We start from the raw sequence: 25,362 nt of genomic DNA, 5'->3' as shown, positions 1-25,362 counted from the left end.
CACGTCATCTCCAAAAGGGAAGTTTGTGTAGCTGCACACAGATGTCAGCAGCTTAGTGAAACTCTCTCCTGTAGCTGCATCACACTCTGCTGCTGTAACAATCAGCTTCAGCAGAAACTGGATGGCAGACATTTTATTTGCTTCTTCATAAAATCCAGTCCACAAAACTCTGTTGCAAGAGGATGGAAATGAACTGAATTAGATTGAATCAAATAAATATCACATGAAATTACTTTTAATGTTACCATCACTTTAACATAGGTGTACGGGTGAGAAAAAAACTTGTGTATAGTCCCTCACAGTAAATACACAACATATATACAATAAACACAGCATAAATACACATTAACACACCCATATCCAAAAGGGCAAACTATGAATATACAACATGTACAAACATGCACATTTACATTTAATATAGGAACTTATGTTTGCATTTGAAGATACAGAGGTGATAGAATATTTATATTCTAAGATATACAAGGGTTCAGTTCTCCTTGCACCAAAAAAAATCACAATTAACAAACTTATTTAATTTTACACTTATTTAACAAACTTCTAGGTATTAACTATTTCTAAGTTTACGATTCACTCTTGTCCAACTACAATTACTGTTATATATTGCTACGATATATAACTGTATTATTATGATATGAACTTATTTTCAGAAATTAGCATGACACATTTTGCTTAAAAATATCTCTTCCATACTAAACTAAGAAAAAACATTTTAAACAACTGAAACTTATAGCTGTGCCCTGAATCATCATCTTCCTCCCACCTTCATCATTTGGATTTACACCATTATATATCCATTTCCAGTCTATTGATGGCCAGTGTCCTAGAATGAAACGGTAGATCAACTCTAACAAGTTCCGTACTAACAATCTGGCTTCTGAGTTACACATAGCAGGAAAAAGCTCTGGTAAAGGTTGTTAATGACTTGTACTGCAGGTAAAGTGTGTTTTTGAGGCAGGTTCAGTGCTGGGAATTTTATCGTATCTGATCCTCTGTAGGCATGCTTTTGCTGTTGATTTTTTCACTCTACTCCCTCTCCTCTGCCATTACTAGATGATTCCACTTCTCCGTATTTTGCCGGTTTATCAAAAAAAGTACAACAGTATTTCATCTTCTAAAGACTCACCTGAGCTGGGAGATGTAGGGCAGACACTGAAGGAAACTCCTCACTTCACTCTCTTCATCTGACCAGCCCCACAAGTTTACTGGTTTCTTTGCTGTTTGAACTTTCAGAGCTTCTAGAAACTGTGAGGCCTTTCTCTCCGTGAGATTGATGGACCACACATTAGACATGGTGTACCAGACAGGAAAAGACCTGTACAGCGGTTGCAGTACAGGAAAGACACTGCTGCCTGTTTGAGCCTCATAGTCCTTCACATATGAGTACAGATCCATTAGAAAGTCCTTTGAGTCATGTTCAGACAGGACAGCTACTTTTGGAACAACAACTTGTACGTTTTCCTTCTTGTAGAGAGCTGCATGCACACAAATGTTCAGTAATGACTTCATCTTAAGCCTGGATGAACTTACTTCCATATTTGATGGTGCTGAGAAACTGCAGATAAACACAAACATGGTCAGAGATGATTTCAATTAGGAACTTCAAGGAAGTGTAGGCTGGAGACTGGTCTGTAATTATCCAATGAGGCTGGATCTAACCCAGGCTACTTTAGTGTGGGAGTGACGGCTGCTATTTTAAGAGAAGGTGGGACAGTACCTAATAAGAAACACAGGTTAATCAGATCTGTAACAGAAGCACAAATAACAGGAGCAGAAGATCTGAGAATAGAAGCTGGAGTTGGTCAAGCTGAGATGAACATGAAGATTTAGAAAGAATCTCAGACAGTGTAAGAACTGACAGATATAAAGACGCAGGTGTTAAAGACTCAGGGACCTGTGAAAGACAGGATTGAGTTAACATGGGGAACTGCTTATGAATATTACAATTGTATTATTTTTTTTAATTTATTTTTCTCCTGAAAATAATACTAATAATAATACCACTGGGCATGGCTGTAACAGGTGGGTGATGAGAGCCATTGAATATGTATTTATGGTAATGAAGAGAAATTTAGTCCTATGTCTGTCAGTATTTATAAGAGAAGAGACAGCAGGCAGTGTGTCCCTATAATTAGAAACATACTCAGCAAAGAGTGAGAAATTAACAGTGACACCAATTTCCTTGTACAGAAGCTGTAAGTGTCTGCATTTAAGCTCTGAGGTGAATCAAGGTTAGTATGAGTACCAGGGATTAATGTAGTTTTGAGAGGAGCATAATTATCAATTATCAAGAGACAGTACTTTACAGAGACAGTACTTTTGTAATGTGTGATGAAATCTTTGTGTGAAAACTGCTTAATGTAAGAGGAAGAAGAGTCTGAACCAAAAAACCAAAAAGACCAAAACAGGTCAAGAATGTGACCATGAGTATGAGAAGGGAAATTAACATGTTGAGTGAATCCACAGCATATATGAATAGTCTATATGAATGAATGAATATTCATGAGTTCAGCAGAAAGTTCGCAGCCAGAGTCAACATGAATATTACAATCACCCAACAGCATGATAGCAGAGGAAACAGATGAGGCTGTAATGAGGGGTTCAGGGAAGAATGTCCTCACAGAGATGTATCAGTTTCTTTAACACGCACAAGTTGATTTAAATAGTGAGGTAGTGCTTATAGAAAAAGAACACTCACAAATATATACATATATAGACAAAAATAGATGCAAACTACACATACACACGCCCAAAGGGAGGGGTCAGGGGCTGTACCATGACGATCATGACTGCCCACCTCTTTGACCTTCAGGTTACTGTGGAATAACGCTGCCGGTTTGTCCTGACATTACACTCAAGGGAAAGTGTGTCTATTGAACAGGGTTATGGAAGTTATGAAACTAGGGTTATGGAAATAATTACAATTATTCTAGACAATCTATTAATTATTTTTAAGATTAAATATAAATTTTTTATTTTCATTGCTCAATGTCAGTACAAGCAACATAATGCAGTGTTCTCATATCACATATTTTTTAGAAGCTAGGATCAGAGCGCAGGGTCAGCCACTAGACAACAACCCTGTAGCTGGCAAAGCTGGGATTCTCAGAGACAACCATACTGCATGAAAACAAACACAAGTGCCATGTAGGGAGGGCTGCACTACTCACCTAATGACACCAGTTCATTCATTCTCAGGTCATTGTTATTGTATAATGTAAGTGATATTTAGGGAGGACTGTACTACTCACCTAATGACACCAGTTCATTCATTCTCAGGTCATTGTTATTGTATAATGTAAGTGATATTTAGGGAGGACTGTACTACTCACCTAATGACACCAGTTCATTAATTCTCAGGTCATTGTTATTATATAATGTAAATGATATTTAGGGAGGACTTCACTACTCACCTAATGTCACCAGTTCATTAATTCTTGGATCATTGTTATTATATAATGTAAGTGATATTTAGGGAGGGCTGCACTACTCACCTAATGACACCAGTTCATTCATTCTTGGATCATTGCTATTATATAATGTAAGTGATATTTAGGGAGGACTTCACTACTCACCTAAGGGACTTCACATATGGAAGAGCCTTGAGCACCACGTTACAGAGATCATCACTGAGCCTCTGTGTATTTTCTGTATAGTGGAGATGGAGGCTGATCTTCTCTGACCCTTGACTCATGACCTCTATAGCCTTCCTGAACATGAATGCTTCACCAGGGACAGGAAGGTGCATCTCTTTCCCACAAATATCCAGTAAAGCTGTGAAATCTCTGGGTTTCTCACAGCACAGCACTGACCTCCAGACATGGCAGAGAGTAGAAGGCTCATCTCTATAACAGGAAAACATAGTTATACTACTATACTATACTTTACTATAGTAATCATAGTTACTACTACTATTACTTATTATTGTTGATGTTGTTGTAAATCTATACTTGGTTACAAGTAACAATGAAGAGCACAACCAAAAATAAATACCTAAAATGAGATTTGAATCTGAGAATCATCTGAATCCCAGTGTCAGATACACTGCAGTCTTCCAAGCTCAGATGAACCTGCTTTTCTCTGGACTGGCTGATCACATAAGACACTGCACAGCACTGATGTGGATCAAGGTCTTCTCCACTCAAGTCTAGATCATAGTTCATTTTCTCCAGGAAGAGCAAGCAAGCTTCAGGGGACTGAGACTCATACAAGCACTGACACACAAAGAGAAGAACACTGACTTCATCATCATCGCCCCCAAGCTGCCCATTTGGTTGAGGCTGTAGAAATGTGTTCAGGACTTTTGTGAGCATCCCATCAGAGGCTTTTCTGATTTGATCCTCTGTGAAAAGATTCTTCAGCAGTTTGAGGTTCTGTTCTGAGAGGAGTCCACAGAGGAAAGGAATCACATGTTTCATGTGTTTTTGCTTCTTCGACAGACAGTTCTGAAGAACCTCATCAATTTCTCCTGGATTCCCAAGTAGCCACAGTGCAGAGAAGAATTCCTGTATTGTGTTATGTAGAAATGCACAGAATGTTTCTACAGAAGTGACACTTTCCTTTATTGTGATTTTTTTCAGAAAAACGTCACTGATTTTATTCTCCTCACACTCAGCATTTGAAAGGTTTACAGATTTCTGCTTTGTCGCATTAAAGGCACATTCCATTAGGTGATAAAGTTGGTCTCTCTTGTGTTTTATATAATTATCTACTTGGCCACAGGATTTGTTTCCAGCTTTCATCAAGTTTTGACGGAAGATATGAACGTAGATTTCTGTGACAGTGTTTGAAGATACAGGAGCTGTACAACTACTGAATGAAACACAGGCTGCCACGACGAAGGCATACATGGGGACATGGCACAGACTGAACAGTTCTTGACTGTTCAGAAAAATACACAAACGGTCTGATTCAGGATGCAATATCTCTCTAAAGTACATCTGGATAGACTCCTTACTGAACCCATGCACATATACTTTGCATGTTGAAGCATGAACTGCAAACAGTAGATCATCCTCCTCCTCTGATCTGCATGTGATCACAATCTTCGCCTCAGGCAGAAGGTCTCGCTCCACAATCTTCTTTATAATGGGGTTGTGCTCCAAAGTACTGATACCATCGAACACAATGGTGACGTTCTCAGAGATCTCCTCAATATCCTGTAACACTTCCTTTCTCTCTTTCTCCAGGGGTTTTAGGTACATATCAAACAGAAGAGATTCCAAACTCGTGGGGCTGGATATGTTAGTAAATGTACTTTCATCAAAGTAAAACATGTAGTCCAGTGATCTGTTGTCTTTTTTGCTCCAGAGAGAGAGCATTTCCTGAACTACTGCTGTTTTTCCTATCCCAGGTTTTCCTATAAGCAGCATCGACTTCTCTTGACTACACAAAAGGTCTTCAGGTGAGGGTTTCTGTCTCTGCATAGGGATGTAATTCTTTAGCTTATTTGGACGCAGTTTCTTGCACTTTTTGTTTTTTATTTTAATTTTATTTGTTGCAGAATTGAAATCTGCATCCAAGTCTAGGACTAGAGGTATAAAAGTGAAGTTTGCTCTTGTTTTGTCCTTCAGGTGTTTACAGCACTGTTCCCACTTTCTACTCGAGATGTTTGCAGCTTTTTCTTTAAGCTTTTTCTGGTAGTCGTGACAGGGCTTCGTTCCTGAATATCATTACAAAGGCAAAAACAATCTAATATTACTTCAGTTTTTATGGAAAACAATGTTAAAGATTAATTCACAGATATAATCATTAACTAATTTATTGCAGAGCGTTAATACAGTGACTCTGTCCATCATTTGTGCTTCAGTCTCCATAAGAACATTACTCACCCACATTATAATCAGTCTCAATGTCTTCCCTGAAAGGGAAACAGGTGATCCATATGTGTGATTTAGGATTTAATGTCCTTTTTCTGGTCATGTCGAGGATCCTGAGTAACTCATAGCAGGCACGTTCCCCTTTTTTAGTAACACAGTCCAGTATAAATCTCGCTTTGTTAAAGTCTCTTTTCTCTGCTTTAAGAGCATCAACTTCATGATTGTTGAAAACTTTGCACTTGTAAAGCTTTTCAACAATAAGGGTAAAGTTCTGGAGATGTGTTACCAGATCTGTCCGCTTGTGTTTAAGGTACTCAGTAGCAGATTGTTGTGTACAAGCCATACCGCAGTTCTGCATCAGCCATCACAAAAGACACAAAACAGCTAAATTAATTCAGTTAATTTTTCCCACATGACCATAGTCCCATTTGTGTTGCATGTTGCATGTGCATGTTGTTGATCTATGAACGCCAATAAAGGCAAAAAAATGTAAAAACGGATCATGCTCTCACTTTGTCATCTTGCTTCTTCCCACATGTGCTATTTATTTATTTTTGTCTTGACAGCTAAAATATTAGACAGTTCTGTGGGGTATTCCAGAAATCAGGTTGTAAATGTGTAATATTTTGTCAGTTGTGATATTTTTCACCACAATCGAAAATTGTCCTCCGCTTTTAACCCATCTGTGCAGTTAACACACACACACACACCAGTGATTACTAGGGGGCTGTGGATCACACGTGCCCAGAGCGGTGGGCAGCCCTAGCCTGGGGAGCAGTTGGGGTTAGGTGCCTTGCTCAAGGGCACCTCAGTCATGGCCTCAGGTCTGGGAATCGAACCCACGACCCTCCGGTCACAAGACCAGTTCCCTACCACCAGGCCATGACTGACCCTACACAACAGGTTGTGTCTAAGGGTATGTTAACTCTGAGTTCACTAAAACCCGGAGTTTTCTGTTCCAGAAAGCAGGTTAAAAAAACTTTCCTCTTGACCTGCTATAGCAACTTACACTCTGAAGCTAACCTGCTTGCTGGCACGTTTACTTAAACCTAAACCCGAGTTACAAACACGTTGTCATGACGTGTCCTTTCCTTGACATGTGGATATTGAAGCTCAGTTTATTTGCAGACCTCTTCATTGGGAACGCCTTATAAAACCCCGAATAGACATAGTCCTACTGTGACGTTCGTGGGTCGGCGAAGGACGAGACACAGAATCCTTATTGTATGTCGGTCTGTCCGAAAAGTATGTCTGGCATTAAAACGACTAGTGTCCAGTTTTGTGGTGTTTTCCTGGGCATAAGCGAGTTATGGACATCAAAGAGGAATTCCACAACATCGTAGGTTTGTCCTTAATTAACACGGACAATAAATAAATTAAGCAAAGGAGAAACAATATATAACAAACTTCATTCGATTTAATATTTAAGTATTTCCTAGAGTCATTGGCTGCATTGATTGAACCCACATAGGCTACCTATTACAGCACCATAAGAACATGAAGGCGATTACATAAACAGAAAATCCATTCATAGCATTAATGTACAGGTACTAACCTTTAATACCCTTAATGAATAATGTACTTATCTTTAATGTGTTGAGAAATTCGTTTTTGCTTAGCAATAACATTAGCAAAAGTATATTTTGCTCATCAGTAAAATTGATATTAAAATTATATATAATGGCTAATTAGATAAATAATTACTGCCTTAAATGCTTTAAACTATAAAAGTTTATTCATAACCTTAGAAGGGCCTCACAAGGGGCCATATAGCATATTGCATCAGAGAACAGTTTGGTCTATAGGGAGTGAAGTGTCTGTAGAATATGTTCTATACTGAATATGTTCTTCTGCTCCACAGAAGGTGACTTGCACCAACTGCCTGTAATGACACCCTATCAGGTCACAGTGAACATAAAATAATGCAAAGTCATGCATGTATGTACGAGAACTCTATGTATGGGATGCAAGAGGATTGAAGGGGTGGAGCAGTAGCATATCAAACCTGCTTGTTTACCAGTAACTTTTGGATCTCTCTGATGTACATGTTTTGAATGTATGAGATCCCCAGAGATATCTCTGTTTTAATAAAGGCCTTTTTGCTATTGTAATAATTTTGGTATGATTGTTCCTGCTATCTCCTTTTGCATCAAACGAACGCGCTGGGCTAAAGTGGTTGAGAAATGGTTCAATGCCCAACAAATGGTAACAAAAATAACGTAGCTATTGTAATTGACCGTTCTCCCCATCAAGATCATATGTGATGCTTCCCACCTCATCACAAATGTTGAAGCCAGATGGCCAGGATCCGTGTATGATTCCACACTGTACAACAAATTTGAACAGGGTAGGCCTGTAGGTAGTTTTGCTAGTTGTTCACATGCAGTGTAATAGTTAAATCATTGCAATCCCTAGATGTGATTATAGGACACTATGACGGCCTCCTTCATGGAGACAGAGGGTGTCCCTGCCTGCCCTATACCTCATGACTCCCTATTCAGATCCTGCACCTGGACCACAGTCCCGCTACAATCAGGCCCACAGCAAAACCAGGGCAAGAATTTAAATGACCCTAGGAATCCTCGAGGCCAGGTTCCAGTGCCTGAAAGGGCTCAGAGTAACCCCTGATAGGGCGTGCCACATAATAATGGCATATGTGGTATTACACAACATTGCAACCATCCAGGAAGAGCGACAGCCTACCATCTCTGACATGCCCAAAGATGAGGAACCTTACATGTATGTGGGTGACAACAGAGATGGTGGAGTTGTTAGAGAATCCATCTGCAATCACTGCTTTTCACATTAAATCACGCACCACCACCCCCCAATCCACACTGTAACCTTTTAATATACATTACTGTCAAATTCACTGTTATGTTTCATTATTTAATTTTTCATGTAAATAAATATATTTTAGAATATATTTTAAGAATAAGATATAGTTATGTACAGCCATTGGCTGTGCGCAATTGGCTGCCGCTTCTCGCCGGTGTGTGTGATTGGTTGTCTGTGACTTGTACCTGTGTTAAATTGTAAAGCGCCTTGGGTATTCAGAAAGGCGCTATATAAATCGAACATTCATTCATTCATACTATATTCTTATACTTCATTTTTATCTGATGCCATGTGTGTTTCACACCACTCAGATTAGACCTGGAATTAGTAAATAAAAACATTTAAATTATCTTCAATTAATTTAAATTAATTCACTATTATTAATGTTGAGAATATATACAGTATATATATACAGTATATATATATATATATATATATATATATATATATATATATATATATATATATACACTGCTCAAAAAAATAAAGGGAACACTTAAACAACACAATATAACTCCAAGTCAACCACACTTCTGTGAAACCAACCTGTTCAGTTAGGAAGCAACACTGATTGTGAATCAATTTCACCTGCTGTTGTGCAAATGGAATAGACAACAGGTAGAAATGAGAGGCAATTAGCAAGACCCCCCCTATAAAGGAGTGGTTCTGCAGGTGGGGACCACAGACCACTTCTCAGTACCTATGCTTTCTGGCTGATGTTTTGGTCACTTTTGAATGTTGGTGGTCCTTTCACACTCGTGGTAGCATGAGACGGACTCTACAACCCACACAAGTGGCTCAGGTAGTGCAGCTCATCCAGGATGGCACATCAATGCGAGCTGTGGCAAGAAGGTTTGCTGTGTCTGTCAGTGTAGTGTCCAGAGGCTGGTGGCGCTACCAGGAGACAGGCCAGTACACCAGGAGATGTGGAGGAGGCCATAGGAGGGCAACAACCCAGCAGCAGGACCGCTACCTCCACCTTTGTGCAAGAAGGAACAGGAGGAGCACTGCCAGAGCCCTGCAAAATGATCTCCAGCAGGCCACAAATGTGCATGTGTCTGCACAAAAGGTTAGAAACCGACTCCATGAGGATGGTATGAGGGCCCGACGTCCACAGATGGGGGTTGTGCTCATAGCCCAACACCGTGCAGGACGCTTGGCATTTGCCAGAGAACACCAGGATTGGCAAATTCGCCACTGGTGCCTTGTGCTCTTCACAGATGAAAGCAGGTTCACACTAAGCACATGTGACAGACATGACAGAGTCTGGAGACGCCGTGGAGAGCGATCTGCTGCCTGCAACATCCTTCAGCATGACCGGTTTGGCAGTGGGTCAGTAATGGTGTGGGGTGGCATTTCTTTGGAGGGCCACACACAATACTGAGCCTCATTTTGACTTGTATTAAGGACATTACATCAAAGTTGGATCAGCCTGCAGTGTGTTTTTCCACTTTAATTTTGTGTGTGGCTCCAAATCCAGGCCTCCATTGGTTAATAAATTTGATTTCCATTGATGATTTTTGTGTGATTTTGTTGTCAGTACATTCAACTTTGTACAGAACAAAGTATTCAATGAGAATATTTCATTCATTCAGATCTAGGATGTGTTATTTGAGTGTTCCCTTTATTTTTTTTTGAGCAGTGTATAAATCGCGCCCTTCTTTTTTGCATGCCGTCTTTCTCTAGCAGCTACCGTAGTATTACATTTACGTTTAACTAAATATTCTGCATACGCAGTCATTAATATTTTAAGCCACGGTGTGTGAAATGCGATGCTCGGCTGATTTTCGCGTTTAAGTCCATGATAAATCTTATTTATCTGCGTTCCATTAAGAATGCCGTTAATAGTTACGCGTGAACGTGCTTCTGTCTGGGTCAACCTACTCAGAGTTGAGCGACCCTGATTACTTTAACTCCGATCAGCCGTTTTGGAACCGAAAAGTCTGTCTGAATCTGAAATGCCGTACTTAAGCAGTAGACACGATATTTCAATACAGTCCGTTCTGCTCAAACGTTAAAGCGGTGCGTTCTTTAAGTAGGCGACTGGTCAGTGTTCATAACCTCGGACACACAACTCAGAGTTCAAGATTAAGTTTAGAGTTTGTTAAACCCGCTTTCTGGAATACCCCCTAGTTTGATGATATGGATAAACTGACTAAACAGCTTGTCTTGGCAAATATTAACCTCAGAGTAACGCATCAGTTATCTTACTTTAAACAGCAGTGGAAGATGAAGTTGAATGATTTCAAAAATGATTTCATACTTTGTAAAATGTTCTACTTACCAAGGACTTCGTACATACTCGACTTCAGCGTTTAGAGCCAGAAGTAAACCACCGCAGCTAAACAGGAACTGAAAGTGAAACTCAAGAAATACACCAATACAGCATGGGAATGTGACGTCAGCAGAAACGAAAGACGCAATGCATTACGGGAGTTTATAACACGGAAGCTGCAGTAGTGACTGGTTAACTACGATGCTCAGTTTTCTTTACCTTAATCTAGTACGATAATCTATCACGATAATATGGTGAATGCTGTGTTATCAAGTGCCACAATCGCTCTCACGACGGGGGGGATCACAGCTGGCCGAACTAACAAAGAGACGTCGTATGGCGTGGGTGGCAGCTGTAAGACGAACAAACATCACCTTCAGCAACATTCCCCGACACATGTTTGTGTGTTCACGGCATTTCCACACAGGTAAGGTTTAAACAAAATCATATTTAACTACCAAGTGTGATTACTGCTTACTGCACGTATATCAGGGTGATCAGATTTGGGTTTCTGAAAAGGTGGACACTTTTTTTTGTCATATGTGTCATATGTGTATCAGATATATAAAATTAAGTAATTTTATCTTTCTATATTTTTCAGGAAAGCATATGAATATTTAGAGTGTCATCCTGATTGGGCACACAGAAGTCAAAGCGACGCACACTGAAAGATTTAGCCGTATGACAAAGAGACAGCAAGCTGTCACAGGGGACAACACTGTACCTTCAAGCCCACTAGATCTAGCAGGTCGGATGGATGCAACTGCTCCCCCAAGTGTAGCTGCACAGAGGCCAGAGGTGGATGAAGCTGCATCAGAAGACCGTGCTGAAGGACAGCCGGAATGCAGATTATGCAGCCACAGACAGGCTGAAATTAACCGCTTGCTGGAGGAGAACAGGAAATTGAAGGAAGAGCTGTCCCGAAAGAAAATGGATGAGCAATTCTTACAAGATGATGTGATGGTCAGGTACTACACTGGGCTCCATGTTTTGATGGGTGTGCTGACTCAGCTTCTTCCCTGTCTGCCACAGGCTGAAAAATGTCACCTTTCCAGATGCTTCTGCTAACTCTTGTGCGCCTGAGACTGAATCTGCCAATGCAACACATTGCACACCTCTTCTGCATTGACCGAAAGACTGTGTCCACCACATTTAGGGATACCATTGGTGTAATGTTTAAACACCTCAGCCCTTTGGTACACTGGCCAGAGAGACATTGCTTGCAAGGCAGCATGCCACATCAGTTTGTGGAGGCTTTTGGCAATCGCATTGCAGTCATTGTGGACTGCTTTGAAATGAATATTGAGAGAGCATCAAATCTAAAGGCTAGAGCACAAACATTTTCCCATTACAAACACAAGCACACTCTAAAGTATCTCATTGGCATCACACCACAGGGAGCCGTCTCTTTCATTTCCAAAGGTTGGGGAGGTCGTGCGAGTGACAAGCATGTGACTGAAAACAGTGGCCTTCTTCAAAAATTACTGCCTGGAGACTTGGTGTTGGCTGACCGTGGGTTTGACATCAGGGACAGTGTTGGACTAATGTGTGCTGAAGTAAAAATCCCCACATTCACAAGAGGACGCTGCCAGCTGGACGCAAAAGATGTAGAGGAGACACGGAAAATAGCTCACCTTAGGGTCCATGTGGAGAGGGTGATTGGATGTGTACGCACCAAATACACCATACTAAGTGGGAACATACCACTGAGAATGGTGCTCCCTTGTGAAGATGAGGACATGGTTTTACTTGACAAAATTGTGTGTGCTGTGCTTTAACTAATATGTGCCCAAGTGTTGTTTTGAAAGTTTAAAGCATGAAATAACAATGAATTGAATATGTAACATAAGCAACAAACGTGCATACTGTGAATAAATAATAGATCACTTCAGTTTTAAGTCTCTTTATTTGTATGACAGCAATGTAAATAAGTAAACTATTGAAACATAAATGTAGTGCAGACAACAGGTAAAGTGGCAGTAAACAATACAAATGGTAAACAAATAATTGCACATTTTTACATACAATAAATATGCTATTTTAACATGTGCCCTGAGTCTACCCCACTGGCAAAATATTGAAACATAAATAAATGTAGTGCATACAACAGGTAAAGTGACAGTAAACAAGACAAATGGTAAACAAATAATTGCACATTTTTAAATACAATAAATATTTGCCCTGAGTGTACCCCACTGGCATGAGTCATAAATTAAAGAGGTAAAGTGGAAGTGTAACCTTCAAGTATTAAGCCCGCACACAGCGAGCAACTAGCATGCGAGGCCCTTACTGCATCTTCATGCATGTGTCACAAAGCCACGGCTCACTCACTGAAGGTGCCTGAGTGAGTCCTACACACCTGAAGTGGAACCACTGAATTGCACATTTTTCATTGTCACAAGCCACCATGTCATCCTGCTCTTCAGGCCCTTTGCAAAGGCACCACAGTTTGCTCATGTTCTTTAATGTCAGTTTTCTTGGTCTTCTTGAGCAAGATGGCTGTATCTCAGTTAAAGGCTTAGCTGCTCGCGTGTAGTAACAAGCTACAAGCTCCGGTAAAGACACCTTGAAAAAAAAGTTTTGTGTGCCAAAGCTGTCGTCCAGAAGGGCATGTCGGGTAAGATCCGAACTACAACAGTCTTTCTGTGACCACACTACAAAGTCACAAAACTCTGACCCAGTCACAAAAATCTGTGTTTGTACTTGTGTGAGTTTAGTTTCTCATCAATTATCTGGAGACAAAAATTGCTGTCGTGTGCACAGGCCTCAAAAATGAAATTGTTCCGGTACTTAAATGTGCTTTTGATTTCCGACACCCTTTCCCACAACATCTGCAGTTGATGAACCCATCAGGAGAAGCCCCAACTTCTGGAAAGGATGGATTTATTATAAATCCACATTTCTCCACAGTCAGGTTCTCATGCTGGGTTGCTGCCAGCTTGACGTAGGCTTGCCTTGCTTCTTCATGATCTATTCCCCATTTTATGGCAGCTGTGGTTGCTGTTTTTTTGGGGTAGCACACGTTTCTCACAATCGACATGGCTGGTGTGGTGACACTGGTAGAGATAACAGCTTTGAAATTTGAAGCTGTTCCTGCTCTAGATGTGTACCAGACAGGGGATCGATGCTGCTGTTTTGTCTGAAGTTCCACTGCAGCTGCCTGAGCCTCTTAGCGCTACCAGATGTGTAAGACTCTCACAGTGCTGCTGCAGAACAGACAATTCACATCCATCCTTTACATGGTCACGAAGATGCAGTAATGACTTCCTCACTACCACTGGCTTAACAGGGTCTGCATAATGATGGTAGTAGTCCTCCATCCCAGAAACACAAACAGCTTTGCTATGAGTGTGCAAAAACTGAGGCAAGGGAGACAAGTCAGAGAGCGCGGGTTTATGCTCACAGATTTCTGGAACTGACACGAGTACATGTACCCAGCTTCATTTTCTCTCCTCTGATGCACTTGTCAAGTGCCTTCCTCTTAGCTGCACCAGTGGAGAAGTCAATCTTGTGAGCCACCTCTGCTTGAACCTTGTCAACATTAGCAGGCATCATCCAATAGGCTGGAACATCAGTGACCGTTTTGGTCACCCGTATCCGCACTGCTGCATCAATTTTAAACAGGAGAGCCCCAATATGTGTACAGGACTCTGTGACGCCAGCCATGCAGGTGCAGTGTGCGCAGTCCACCTGACCACCAGAACTGATGATCACTCGTGGTTTGAGCGGAGGTTCCCTGAGGTGCTGAGAGTGCAAAACCTACAAAAAAAATACAATGCACTGTGTTTTTGTGTCTGCTGACGTTGCATTCCCATTGTCTATACATATAGTACATACACCAGTAGCGAACTGTGACCTTTAAACCTGAGCCTGCTCTGATCCCCCCCTCCCCCTGAAAAAAAATGGTTTCCTCGCCTAATTAACTGCAATAAAGAAAAAATCACTGAGACGACAGTACAGCTTTAGAAACGCAATAAACAGTAATATCTGTACTAGATAACTTCTTAAGCAAAATAAGGTTCCAGCAAAATAGGGTTCACAGCTCCGAGCGTTCTTAGTGGACAGTGATTAGATTTCATTCTGGCACGAATACAGTGCTGCCTCTAAACGGAATGCAATCCTACACATTGTGATTTGCTTTTGCACATTCGCAGAGAGACACAGTGGAATATAATGACGTTCAGTCGATTGCATTTCAAGGTGGCTTCTGGCACGAATTCAGCGTTTCTTTCTTTAAATACAAATCCACACACACTGGAGCTTTTACTTTTCATTGTGGCATGTTTTCATCACATCAGTGTTTAAATCAATCTCGTGATCATTACATTTAAAGGAGACATTCATTTTTCAATAAAAAAATAAAGTGCATTGAAATGTAATGGTGCTTTTGCATTTCATTTAGGCATGTATTCTGCATGTTTGTATGGAAAAGCAATGCATTTTGTGGATTGCATTTCCATTTTTGCCTAGTAGGGATTACATTTCAAATTGGCACTACATCTTCTCCATAAGAAAATGACTCACCTACAGTGTAGTCACTGTCCGCGTCTTTCCTGAAGGGGAATCAGCTGATCTAGGTGTGTGAATCAGGATGTAATTTTCCTTTTCTGGTCACTTCGAGGATCCTGAGTAACTCATAGCAGCTCCCCTTTGTAGCTAACAGTCCAGTATAAATCTCGCTTTGTTGAAATCTGTTTTCTCTGCCTTAAGAGCATCAACTTCATTCTCATTGAAAACCTCATGCTGGTAAAGATTCTCAGTAATAAGGGGGAAGTTCTGCAGATGTTGTATCATTTCTGAGGTAATCAGTAGCACTAGGGCTGGGTATTGATTCAAATTCCAAGAATCGATCCGATTCCGATTCTGAAAATTAAGAATCGATTTATTTCGATTTATTTCGATTTAATCCGATTTAATCAATTCAATCTGATTCGATCCAATTCGGGGTTTAGTGTTATTAAAAATGTATTTGAGCTGTTTCCTGACTGTACAGAAGCAACATGTTAAAACTAGTATCAATATTAATCAGCAAATAGTTACTGGTAGTTGGTAGTTACTGATGGCTGGAAGACTGGTGAAAAGGGTAATCATAAATCTACCTTCAAGAAAGCACAAGCATGTGCACAAGCAAGAAAGCACAAGCATCTGTCCCGCCTGTGGTATGTAAATTTTCCCTAAATTGTGATGAACTGCCTGGGTGCCTTTTGTCACATCATTGGGAGGTTGTCGGGACCTTTACTGATGCCCATAGGCGAGCAGTTTCCTCATGCCTGTAGGTAGTGGGTATGTGCCTATAACATTTTCTATCATGTGAAACGTTAACAGCATGGTGCTCCATCTCAGAGAAAGAGCTTGATAAATCCAACATGGACCCTCAATCGCCAAGATCTGTTTTTGGAGTATGGCGAGTGCACAGGCCACATTACCTTACAGTGTGTGTTGGCTTTGTGCACGTCTGCGAGGGCCCCCGTTACCATGGAGAAGTCTATCTTTTGTTCTTTCAGAATACCGTCTTCTTCCTTATCATCTGTAGCCTTCAACGTGTTTTCTGCAGCTTCTTGTTTAACTGGGGGAGGAAGCACTTTTATCTGAATCTCTGAACAGTGATCTCTCCCTTTCTGCTCCACACAGACAGTGTCCTGTTTCCCTGCTCTTCCCTCATGGGGAAGTGTCAACACCCCCCACAGGATGAGCAAGAGCACAGGGTTTATGGTGGGCGATCCTTGACCTGTCTTGACAGTCGTTGTACTTGGAGTGCAGGCACGCCCAATCTGCACTCCTCCCACTCACATGACGTACCCCGGACTCCCTCCTTTCATCCAATTGAAGCTGGGATGCAACCTACTCCGTGCACTCTGCCTCTGTTTGCTCAGGTTCTGGAACCCTCCTCCAGTGGCTGGCATGTATCCAAGTTGCTTTTTCAGCCACTTTTATCACCGTTGAGGTTGTCAAGAGGATCTGGAATGGGCCCCTTCCCCTCTGTGTCTTCCAGCTCTTTCTTCTGAAGTCCTTTACCACCACCCAGGCTCCTGGTTTCAGGTCGTGCTGCACTCCCTCCAACGTCCTTGGCAGGGCCTCCTTCACAGACCTGTGAACTTGTGATAAAGCAGACGACAGGTTCGCATAATAATTCAACATTTCCGTTGTGCTCGCTTGTGGCAGGTCATTCTCTCTTCATGCCTGTTGGAAGTTTGTAAAGAGGGGATGGGTGAATAATTTGTGCATATTCAAACTCATCCTCCTTCCTTATTGACATGTGTCAATATTTCATGCAGGGATCACTGTCTGGGGTAGCCAGATGACCCAGGAATTTGATTTTAATCTGCACAAATTGCAATTTGATTTGCACAACTTTGTGCTTTTCAGCTGCTAAATGCTTTAACAACTTAGTCATGTTGCATTGACACTGGCCTCATATAGCAAACAAATTAAATATGACTGAGCTCAGGTTTAATTCCAACGACTGCAGGCTGTGCTGCAGTGCCTCGTTGTATATGGTTTGACATTAACAAATATAAAAATGAGTATGAGGTCGACCACTGAAACATAAACATCAAACATAAACCAAAACTAAGAATTTGGATGTACCGGTACAAAAAAAAAATTATTAATCACATTAACAATCAAAAATCATTTACTCTCAGATTGAGCCTTTTGACCACAGCACCTCTAGCACTACACACACACACACACACACACATACACACACACACACACACACACACACACACACACACACACACACACACACACACACACACACACACTATTTTGAATACTGGAATGTTGGCGGCTCACCCATCAGGAGTTCTACCCCCTCTTCTCACTCTGACTACCCAGTTCAGAGTTTTAGGGTAGATGTCCTGTAATTGGCTGTACTCAACACCATCCCGCCCATTCTTCCAGTCATCCACATCCAGCATTCACATTAGCCACGCCCCCAAACTCTGCCCCTCTCAACCTGTGGGCGTGGCCATCAAGACATGTGCAGTACTGTTCACCATTTGAAACACGCTCTGCTCTGCTCTAGCCAGCCTGAACCCCCACACGTTGAGTCCAAACACACACTTTAGTATTAGCATTTTGGTCTGTTCAAGTTCTCTAAATCATTTAGCTTGTATGCCATATCTGGCCCTCCCTCATGTATGTGTGCGGTGTGGTGTAGCATGCACAGGTCCATGAAGTCATCTGTACCCATGGGGTAAGTAAGAAAATGCGCAAGAATCAGTTCTGTCTTAATATCTCCTGTGGGACAGGTGCTCAGTTGCCACCCATATGCATGAAAGAGCGGGTCTCATGACAGCTGCATAGCTTGTACCGAATCAGATAATTGAACTTTCAGACCGTCCGGTCCGACTTAAATCTGAAGACTCGCAAACGTATTAGGCATGCATTTAATACCAGCAACAAAACGCTAAATTTAGTCCCCATCTCCTATAATGAATAGGTGAAGGGAACAGAGTACGACTCCGTGACTGTGTTCCTAAAGCACCAACCGACAGGAGATACCTGCCACTCACATGTGGTGACTCACTACACTCAGGATACTTTAATAACAGAATGGCTTGCACCAGAGCGTACACACAAAAAGCTATTTCAGTTCCTCCTACTATTACAGTAAGCCTCAATGATCAATATCAGCAGCATAACTGTCTTCATATTGTCAACCATATTTATTTAGCAAAAACTCAACAGCAGATTTAATCACTTTATCATTTTCTTCACTGTCATCAGCGTGTATAGGCAAAAGTAGTTCTTCATTGCAAAGCATTTTATCATTATCATTAACAGTATCAGCATGTGTTAGCGAAAGCATTTCCTTCATTGCAAAGCATAGGAAAAAATGTTGTGTCCTACCTGACCCTTTCGGACCGTCACCAGCCGACCCCTCCTCCCGTCAGTCGTCATCCTCGTCCTGGTGGTTTCTGTTTCTCTTGCTTTGTCTTTTTCTGCAGGCATTCTCGTGCCCAATGTCCACTTTCCCCACAGACATAACATGTGTCGTCCTCATCATCCTTCTGGCTTTTCCCTTTCCCACAGCTTTTCCCTCTGTTCTTCTTTCCTCGCTTTTTCCAGTCTGTGCGATTGTCTCGTCTCACTGCTTCCTGACTTGTCATTATCTGAGCCACTGCCAGGTGCCTGACTTAACTTTTGTAACACCGGTAATGTCTCGTGTTGGTCTGCTTTGTCGTGCTGCCTCCGTCTCTGGACATGTCACACGTCCAGGTGTTGATGGGTCAGTCATCCAGTCTGGGTGGCAGGGCGGTGGAGGCTGCTCATGGGAGGGGAGTGTCCAGTCTTGGCTTGTAGCCTGCGCTGTAGCCTGTGCAGTCTGTGCTCCACTGTGTGCTGCCTCTGGGCTGGCCCACTGTGTTGAAGTTTAAGGAAGCAGTGGTGTTGGGGTCTCCATGATGCGTGATGTCATTGGTCTGACTTCCACCAGACACGGCGGTGTCAAAGTCTCGGGAAGTGCAGGTGGTAGGGGTGGGAGGAGCCTGGGTCGCTGCCGTCGCTGCTGTCTAGGGTAGTCGTTGGTTCTGTCGGGGCCGTCTGGGGTGTCCATCCAGGTCAGGACCTGTAAGACACTCAGAAAACTGGAGTTTGAAGTCCCTGCTGAACTTCATTTTTAGTTTTCGATTGCCACTTTTATTCCCATCTTTTTGCCTCCCTCTCCCACATGTCAAATGCTTCCCAGTTGACTTTAAACCCATTAAATTGTTCTCTTATCAAATTTCGTTTTAATGCTGCCATGTTAAAACTCCCTTCTGGTGGACGCCCCTTCACTGTCCATTTTTAAAACAAGTATTAAAACCCACTTTTATTCATTGGCTTTTAACACAGCATGAGACTTTGTATGTTTTTTAGTTTTTTAGTTTTTACTGTTTTAGTTTTATTCTTTGATTTGTTCTATTGATTCCTTTTACAGTTTTAGTTAATATTGTTTTATCCATTTTTGCCATACAGCAACTCACAGAAAATGGGGTTCTTTGTGAAGTTCACTTTAGTTGAACATTCTAACAACAAAATAAATTTATTTCAGTTACAAATGCAAAATGCTAGTAGACCTCTTTTATTTATATGATAGCGAGGTAGTTTCTGTCTCTGTCGTTTAGTCCAAGATGGAGTGTCTGGACGTGATAACGGAAGTGTTACAGGACAACCTGGCTGAGATAAAGTGAGATGCCGAGGTGATGCACATGTGTCTGGGGAACATGACCAGGTCCCCTGGGGTGGTCGAAAGCCCGAGGGCACCCCTCGTCAAAATAGTGGAGAACCTTATCGAACGCCAGAAGCTCCTGGGTACCAAAACTGAAGGTGCGTTTCTTCACTCTGGTGAACTTCAAACTTTGTGAGCACTGAGTCAGCGTGGACCATTCTGAAGCTGAGAGGTCCAGGGATTGGGAGCTGGTTGAGGTAGAGGCCTGCTGCACTGCCCTGAGGGAGAAGCTCCAGCAATGCCAGAGTGAACAGGCCCAGGTGGAGAAGGCTGTAAAGGAGGAGTGTGATGCTGCAAAAAAGGTGGAGAGGAGGAGCGTGTAGGAGGCACAGAGGAGACAGAAAGACACGGAGGAGAAGCTGGCATGTAAAGATCTTGAACTCAACACTAAAGCTCAGGAGGTTTCAAGTTAAGACCCTTATTATTCGATCTTACTCAGCAATGCTCAAACTGTTCCCTTGTCTTTTAATAACATGCAGTTGGCCTTATATATCAGATAATACATAGGTCTGATCCAAACTGAAAACATGGTAACAGTTGGCTGTACACAGTATCAGCACTGCAGTTTGTATTGTATGGTTACAGGCTCAAGACGCAGATGTGTGAAGACCAGGATCAATTGAAGAGCTTATGTGCTGATCTGCTGCAGAAGGAGAACCACATCTCATATCTCCATGCAGAGATGTTTCAGGGCAGCATCCACGCTGACGGGCTGCAGACAGAGGTTAGTAACCAAACCACGGGGTTAAAAAAATTAATGTGGCAAGCAGAGTGGGAGGTGTTAAACCTAACGTGTCGGATCACCGCGTCGTCCCCCTTAAGGTCACGGCCCTGACTGGAGTCATCTGGGAGCTGAGGGGGAAGCTAAATGATGCGGAGGGGGATAGGAACAGAGCTCTCAGCGCCCTGTGGAGTCAAGAGCAGACCGTTGCGCAGCTGAAGACTGTGAGCACCGTTCATTCAGTCTCACTGAGCTAGTGATCTTTCACACGGGCTTCCTGCGTGTTTTCTCATTGCTTTTTCCATGTCGTCCACAGGAGCAGGTCGGTTCGCAACAAACTCTCCAGAAATACCAGGAGACATGTCAGTGTGATCACACAAACGCCCCACAGTACAGCAGTACTAGTGCTGAGACCTTGAGAAGTCGCAGATGATTGAGGAGATGCCTTCTGCTTTAGACCTCTTGAACCGGTGCTGTCATGCGGTGTGCTCTAGTATGTGAAATAAGGGGAGAAAACCTCATCTGGCGTTTGATCTTTTGCCTATGGTGCTTCTGGCCAAGGACAAGCTGATTCAGGAATTGCTGCTCACCATAGAAAAGAAAGAGAGGGCACGTGTGCAGCAGCAGCGATGTCTGGACGCTCGGCTAAAGGAGATCAGATCCCTAAGTGAAAGTAACGGGAGGCCATTCCATTTCTTGAACACACGGATTGTTAAGGAACTTGTCTTTTATAGTTGCTGACGTTGGTAACGCTATGCAACCATTTCTCACAGAGCTGGGGAAGTTGGACAGGGGGACCAGAGAGAGTGGGACTGCGTGTGGTCCTGATCCCGCACAACCCAGGGGTCATAACAAGCGGGACACTACAGGACGCTGGACAGTAAGCGTTGCTTCGTACTCTTTGATGGCAACATATTTCTCATCCTGCTGCTTTTCTCAGAGGAAATAGAGGAATGTTTTCAGAGTGGGTGGAAGTGAGTCCTTTGTCAAGCACAACCCAGCCAATCATCAGGCACTGCTAATAGTCAACTCGAGGTGATTTCAGGTCGGGAGACCAGCGAGAAAATATTTTGTTGGTTTCAAGCGGTCTGTGGGCTTCATCAAAGCTCCGGACACCATCGAAACATATGTGGACCGAAAAACACAGCTTTTATCTCAATACTGACCAAATTTAATCGAAATCCGTGCAGGCGAAAGTATTTTACTAGACCGCGGAAAATAGGTAGTCATGATTGACATTTGTGTATCGAACGTCACGGGAGCGCAACTTTAGGCTAAAAGCGTCTCGGTTTAACTCGTTCCCACAGTGTTTTCTTGAAATCGGTACTGATACCAGTGTTGTGTAGTTTAATCTCATTGTTTTCTGATATAACTTGTTGTTAAATGGTAATATAGTTAACATCACTTCGAATTAGATTATGATTATGATTAATTATTAATTATGATTAATTAGAATTAGATTATGTGAATTTCAGTCACACGACTTCTATTGTAATTAATGTATTATATTTAATGTGATACATGATATTATAAATATCATAACTTTATCAATTCTCAACCAATTTCCAAAATCCAGGTATCATTTTACAGGTATATTTCGGCTCTGTCTAGATATGTGATTCTTTTTAAGCTTGGGGCTGTTTGAAAATTTTGTCATCATACCTACTTAATGTTCTCTGTCTCTCTCTCTCTCACACACACACACACACACACACACACACACACTTGCTTGTGTTGTCTATTAAAATCTAGCAGTGTTTTTTTGAGTCTCACTGCATATGGTCACAAAGCCACAGTAAAGCTATACATGTAAAACATGTAAGAGAGATGCAGACACAACAGTGAAGAGCAATGCAGACATAACAGTTAAGATAAATTCAGACAGCAGTCAGTGTCAATCAATCATCTCCTAATAAACATACAGACCTGATCCCAGATCAGCCCTACAGGCTCAGGGCCTTCCAGCACCTGCAAACCTGCGTTGTCTTGTCCTCACCAGCCCTCTCTCTGATTGCACTCGGCAGGACTCCTCTGTCTCCTCCACTGAGAGCCAGAAGGATAACTGCTTCCCCAAACGGGAGGTGGAGATCAGCTTCAGCCCCCTCAAGTCCAACCACGTCGACGTCCACAGGGCTGGAGATGACAGGTCCATGACGGTCAAAGTCCTTAACACAGCTCAGAAGAAGAAGAGCACGGAGGGGGAGGTCTGTAGCTCCCGGAGGGCTCTCAATAGAACCTGCCTTAAAAAAAATAACTAAATGACTTTTTAGGAGTGGCTCACAATTAGCTAATTGAATAGTGTCCTTGTAACCTGAACCTGTTGGCGCTGTTTTTTGTGTGGTCTAAAAGTCTGTGGCATCCAGGAACGGGAAGAACCTGTGGCTCCAGAGGACCTCCAGGGTCAGTGTGACGTCTGTGGAGGTGTGAGTCTGCGCAGCAGAGCTGCTCTTATACCTGTGGCTCCAAGATCACGATCACAGCAGTAATGAATGCTGATCGCTTGGACCAGGGCTGTAATTACAACTGCAGTTATTACTTAATCGGTTCCTGTAGGGTATAATTAAAACAGCCTGTCATGAAAATGTTTTTGATTTGTCAGTCTAAGCCAGGGGTCGGCAACCTATGGCACGCGGACGCATAATCAGTGGCACGCGACATGCTGGACCAGCATCAGCAAAAAAATCTAAGACAGAGAGCACGATCCTCCAATCTAAATCGCTCCTCAACGCACTGCTAAGCGGTGGCGTTTATACTTGGTGGTCGATCGCGATATAATACTTAATTTGTGTCCATTTACACCCCCCCCCCTCAACAATTTAAACTCGCCGCCGCCGCCCCCCCCCCCCCGCCCGGTCAACATCAACAACTACATAGCACTTTTGTAAGTCGCTCTGGATAAGAGCGTCTGCTAAATGCCATAAATGTAAATGTAAATGTAACAACTTACGTTCGCCCAGCCCTGCACGGAGATGAGCAGCAAACTCAAGAGGTTAAATCGCAAGTTGTTCCTGCCCCAAAGCTCATCACCGTTGGTTACACCTTCACATCCAGTCAGGAGGGCTGCCCATAACTACTTTACAGTGTTATCATAGTGAACCTATTGTTATTAGGCTGACTGAAGTGATTTTGGGAATTGTAGTTTTCAAGCTATTTCCTGGTTTCCTTCGCAGAGTACATCAATATGGCAAAGAAATTGATCATTTCCTTGTAAAGAGGAGGTTTAGAAGACCTGCTAAAAGTCAGCAGCTCTAGCTATAGCCAAACAATTTATGGTGCCATACTGTTAATAAAAGTAAAGTCAAAAGCAGAATTTTGTGTAAATTGTCATTTCTTTTTTTGATGGATGGTGTATATAAATTATTTTTAAAAGATTGTTTCAGCAGGCAGGAAGCTCAAGTCCGGTAGAAACTCAAGTCCAAACTCACGCACCCCTATCTGAGTTCATTTGATGTACTACTACAGTTATCATTTCATTCCACATTTTGGACATTTTTGTGAATGTTGAACAAAGGCAGCATCATGTGATCATGCAAGGTGCAGAGGACCATCCAGGGAGTGTCCTGAAAGTAAGTGTGTGTGTGTGTGAGGGCTGAGTGTGCTGGCTCATGGTGACATGGTCGTTTGTTACTGCTGTTGGTGGATGGAGGTGGTTGTCATCTGTGAAGAGCAGGTCGTAGATTTCAGGCGACACCTGCTGATCTCTGTCCACCGGTGCATCACCCGCCCCGTGCACATCTGAGGTCATCTGGAGTGACACTGCAACCAAAACTCACCTCTCTTCCATTGCTTCTCTCACTCCCCCACCAAGGTCCAATGTTCATTTTATTACCCCTGTGGCTCATCTTAAGTACCTGCGGTTCAACACAGGATGAAGACTCAGTTTTATGATGCCACAGTACTCACCTGTAATTTGCCGGGCGCTATGGCGACTGTTTCTCAGGTGTGTCAACCGCTCTTCCAGTTACCTGAGCAGCTGACCTCTTTATTATTGTTGGAGCTCCTCTCTGTCCCTGTGTCTGCACACGTGTCCATCCCTGTGTGTCCCTCTGTGTGTACAAATGCCCATCACAATCCCAATCCCAGTATCAGTTCCCATTTCACTCTGTTCCACACGCCTCTCACCTGTATCTCACTTCTATACCTTCAGCTGTCACAGTGATGTCATCTCATGATTCATTTGAAAATGTTTTATTTTTGGTACATTTTTGTCAGAGCATAATAAAGCTGATTCTGGGAATAAAATAATTTCATTTTCACCTTTAAAAATATTTCAGCTTTTCAGTTTCAATTTTTGTATTATTCAGATGAAATCTAAACATACGGATTCACCAATGTAACTGCAATTTATCTAATAACAGTCCGACGTTTGGGAAGCGTCATTAAGTCCTTTCACAATGAATTAAATGTTATCAACTTAATATGTCACCAACATGTCACCACGACACAATACATGCATTTTTCACCTTGTCGTGGA

The 25,362-nt window shown here is 42.3% G+C and overlaps 2 protein-coding genes, 1 long non-coding RNA gene and 1 pseudogene across 4 annotated transcripts in view; 1 reads left to right on the top strand and 3 right to left on the bottom strand.

The window, feature by feature from the left end:
* LOC143523065 (uncharacterized) overlaps positions 1-25,362 on the bottom strand; it is a 109,817-nt gene that overhangs the window by 31,270 nt on the left and 53,185 nt on the right. The window lies entirely within an intron of this gene.
* On the bottom strand, positions 153-11,032 carry LOC143523128 (nucleotide-binding oligomerization domain-containing protein 1-like). Its single transcript, XM_077017326.1, has 7 exons — positions 10,960-11,032; positions 5,850-6,189; positions 4,012-5,680; positions 3,594-3,863; positions 1,145-1,573; positions 782-841; positions 153-169 (listed from the first exon to the last, which is right to left on the bottom strand). Exons 2-6 carry the CDS (start codon positions 6,178-6,180, stop codon positions 805-807), a joined length of 2,736 nt encoding a protein of 911 aa, XP_076873441.1. The 5' UTR covers positions 6,181-6,189; positions 10,960-11,032; the 3' UTR covers positions 153-169; positions 782-804.
* On the top strand, positions 11,122-12,763 carry LOC143526025 (uncharacterized; annotated as a pseudogene). The gene is made up of 2 exons (XR_013133800.1): positions 11,122-11,377; positions 11,552-12,763. The product of XR_013133800.1 is annotated as an uncharacterized LOC143526025 (transcript).
* LOC143523155 (uncharacterized) lies at positions 12,885-23,924 on the bottom strand. The gene is made up of 6 exons (XR_013133235.1): positions 23,836-23,924; positions 23,206-23,399; positions 18,808-23,124; positions 17,749-17,911; positions 15,475-17,045; positions 12,885-14,709 (listed from the first exon to the last, which is right to left on the bottom strand). It is a non-coding gene; the product is annotated as an uncharacterized LOC143523155 (long non-coding RNA).

The sequence above is a fragment of the Brachyhypopomus gauderio genome, chromosome 1, assembly GCF_052324685.1.
Source record: "Brachyhypopomus gauderio isolate BG-103 chromosome 1, BGAUD_0.2, whole genome shotgun sequence".
In the NCBI taxonomy this organism is placed as follows: Eukaryota; Metazoa; Chordata; class Actinopteri; order Gymnotiformes; family Hypopomidae; genus Brachyhypopomus; species Brachyhypopomus gauderio.
This window is presented reverse-complemented; position numbering and strand designations above follow the sequence as displayed.

What these genes read in the sequence shown, in the direction of transcription:
- LOC143523128 (XM_077017326.1), bottom strand. Translation starts at nt 6,180, where the DNA reads ATGGCTTGTACACAACAATCTGCTACTGAGTACCTTAAACACAAGCGG. An exon ending in AGATTCAAATCTCATTTTAG is followed by an intron (nt 3,864 to 4,011) that starts GTATTTATTTTT and finishes TTCCTGTTATAG; the next exon opens with AGATGAGCCTTCTACTCTCT. An exon ending in CCATATGTGAAGTCCCTTAG is followed by an intron (nt 1,574 to 3,593) that starts GTGAGTAGTGAA and finishes GTTTATCTGCAG; the next exon opens with TTTCTCAGCACCATCAAATA.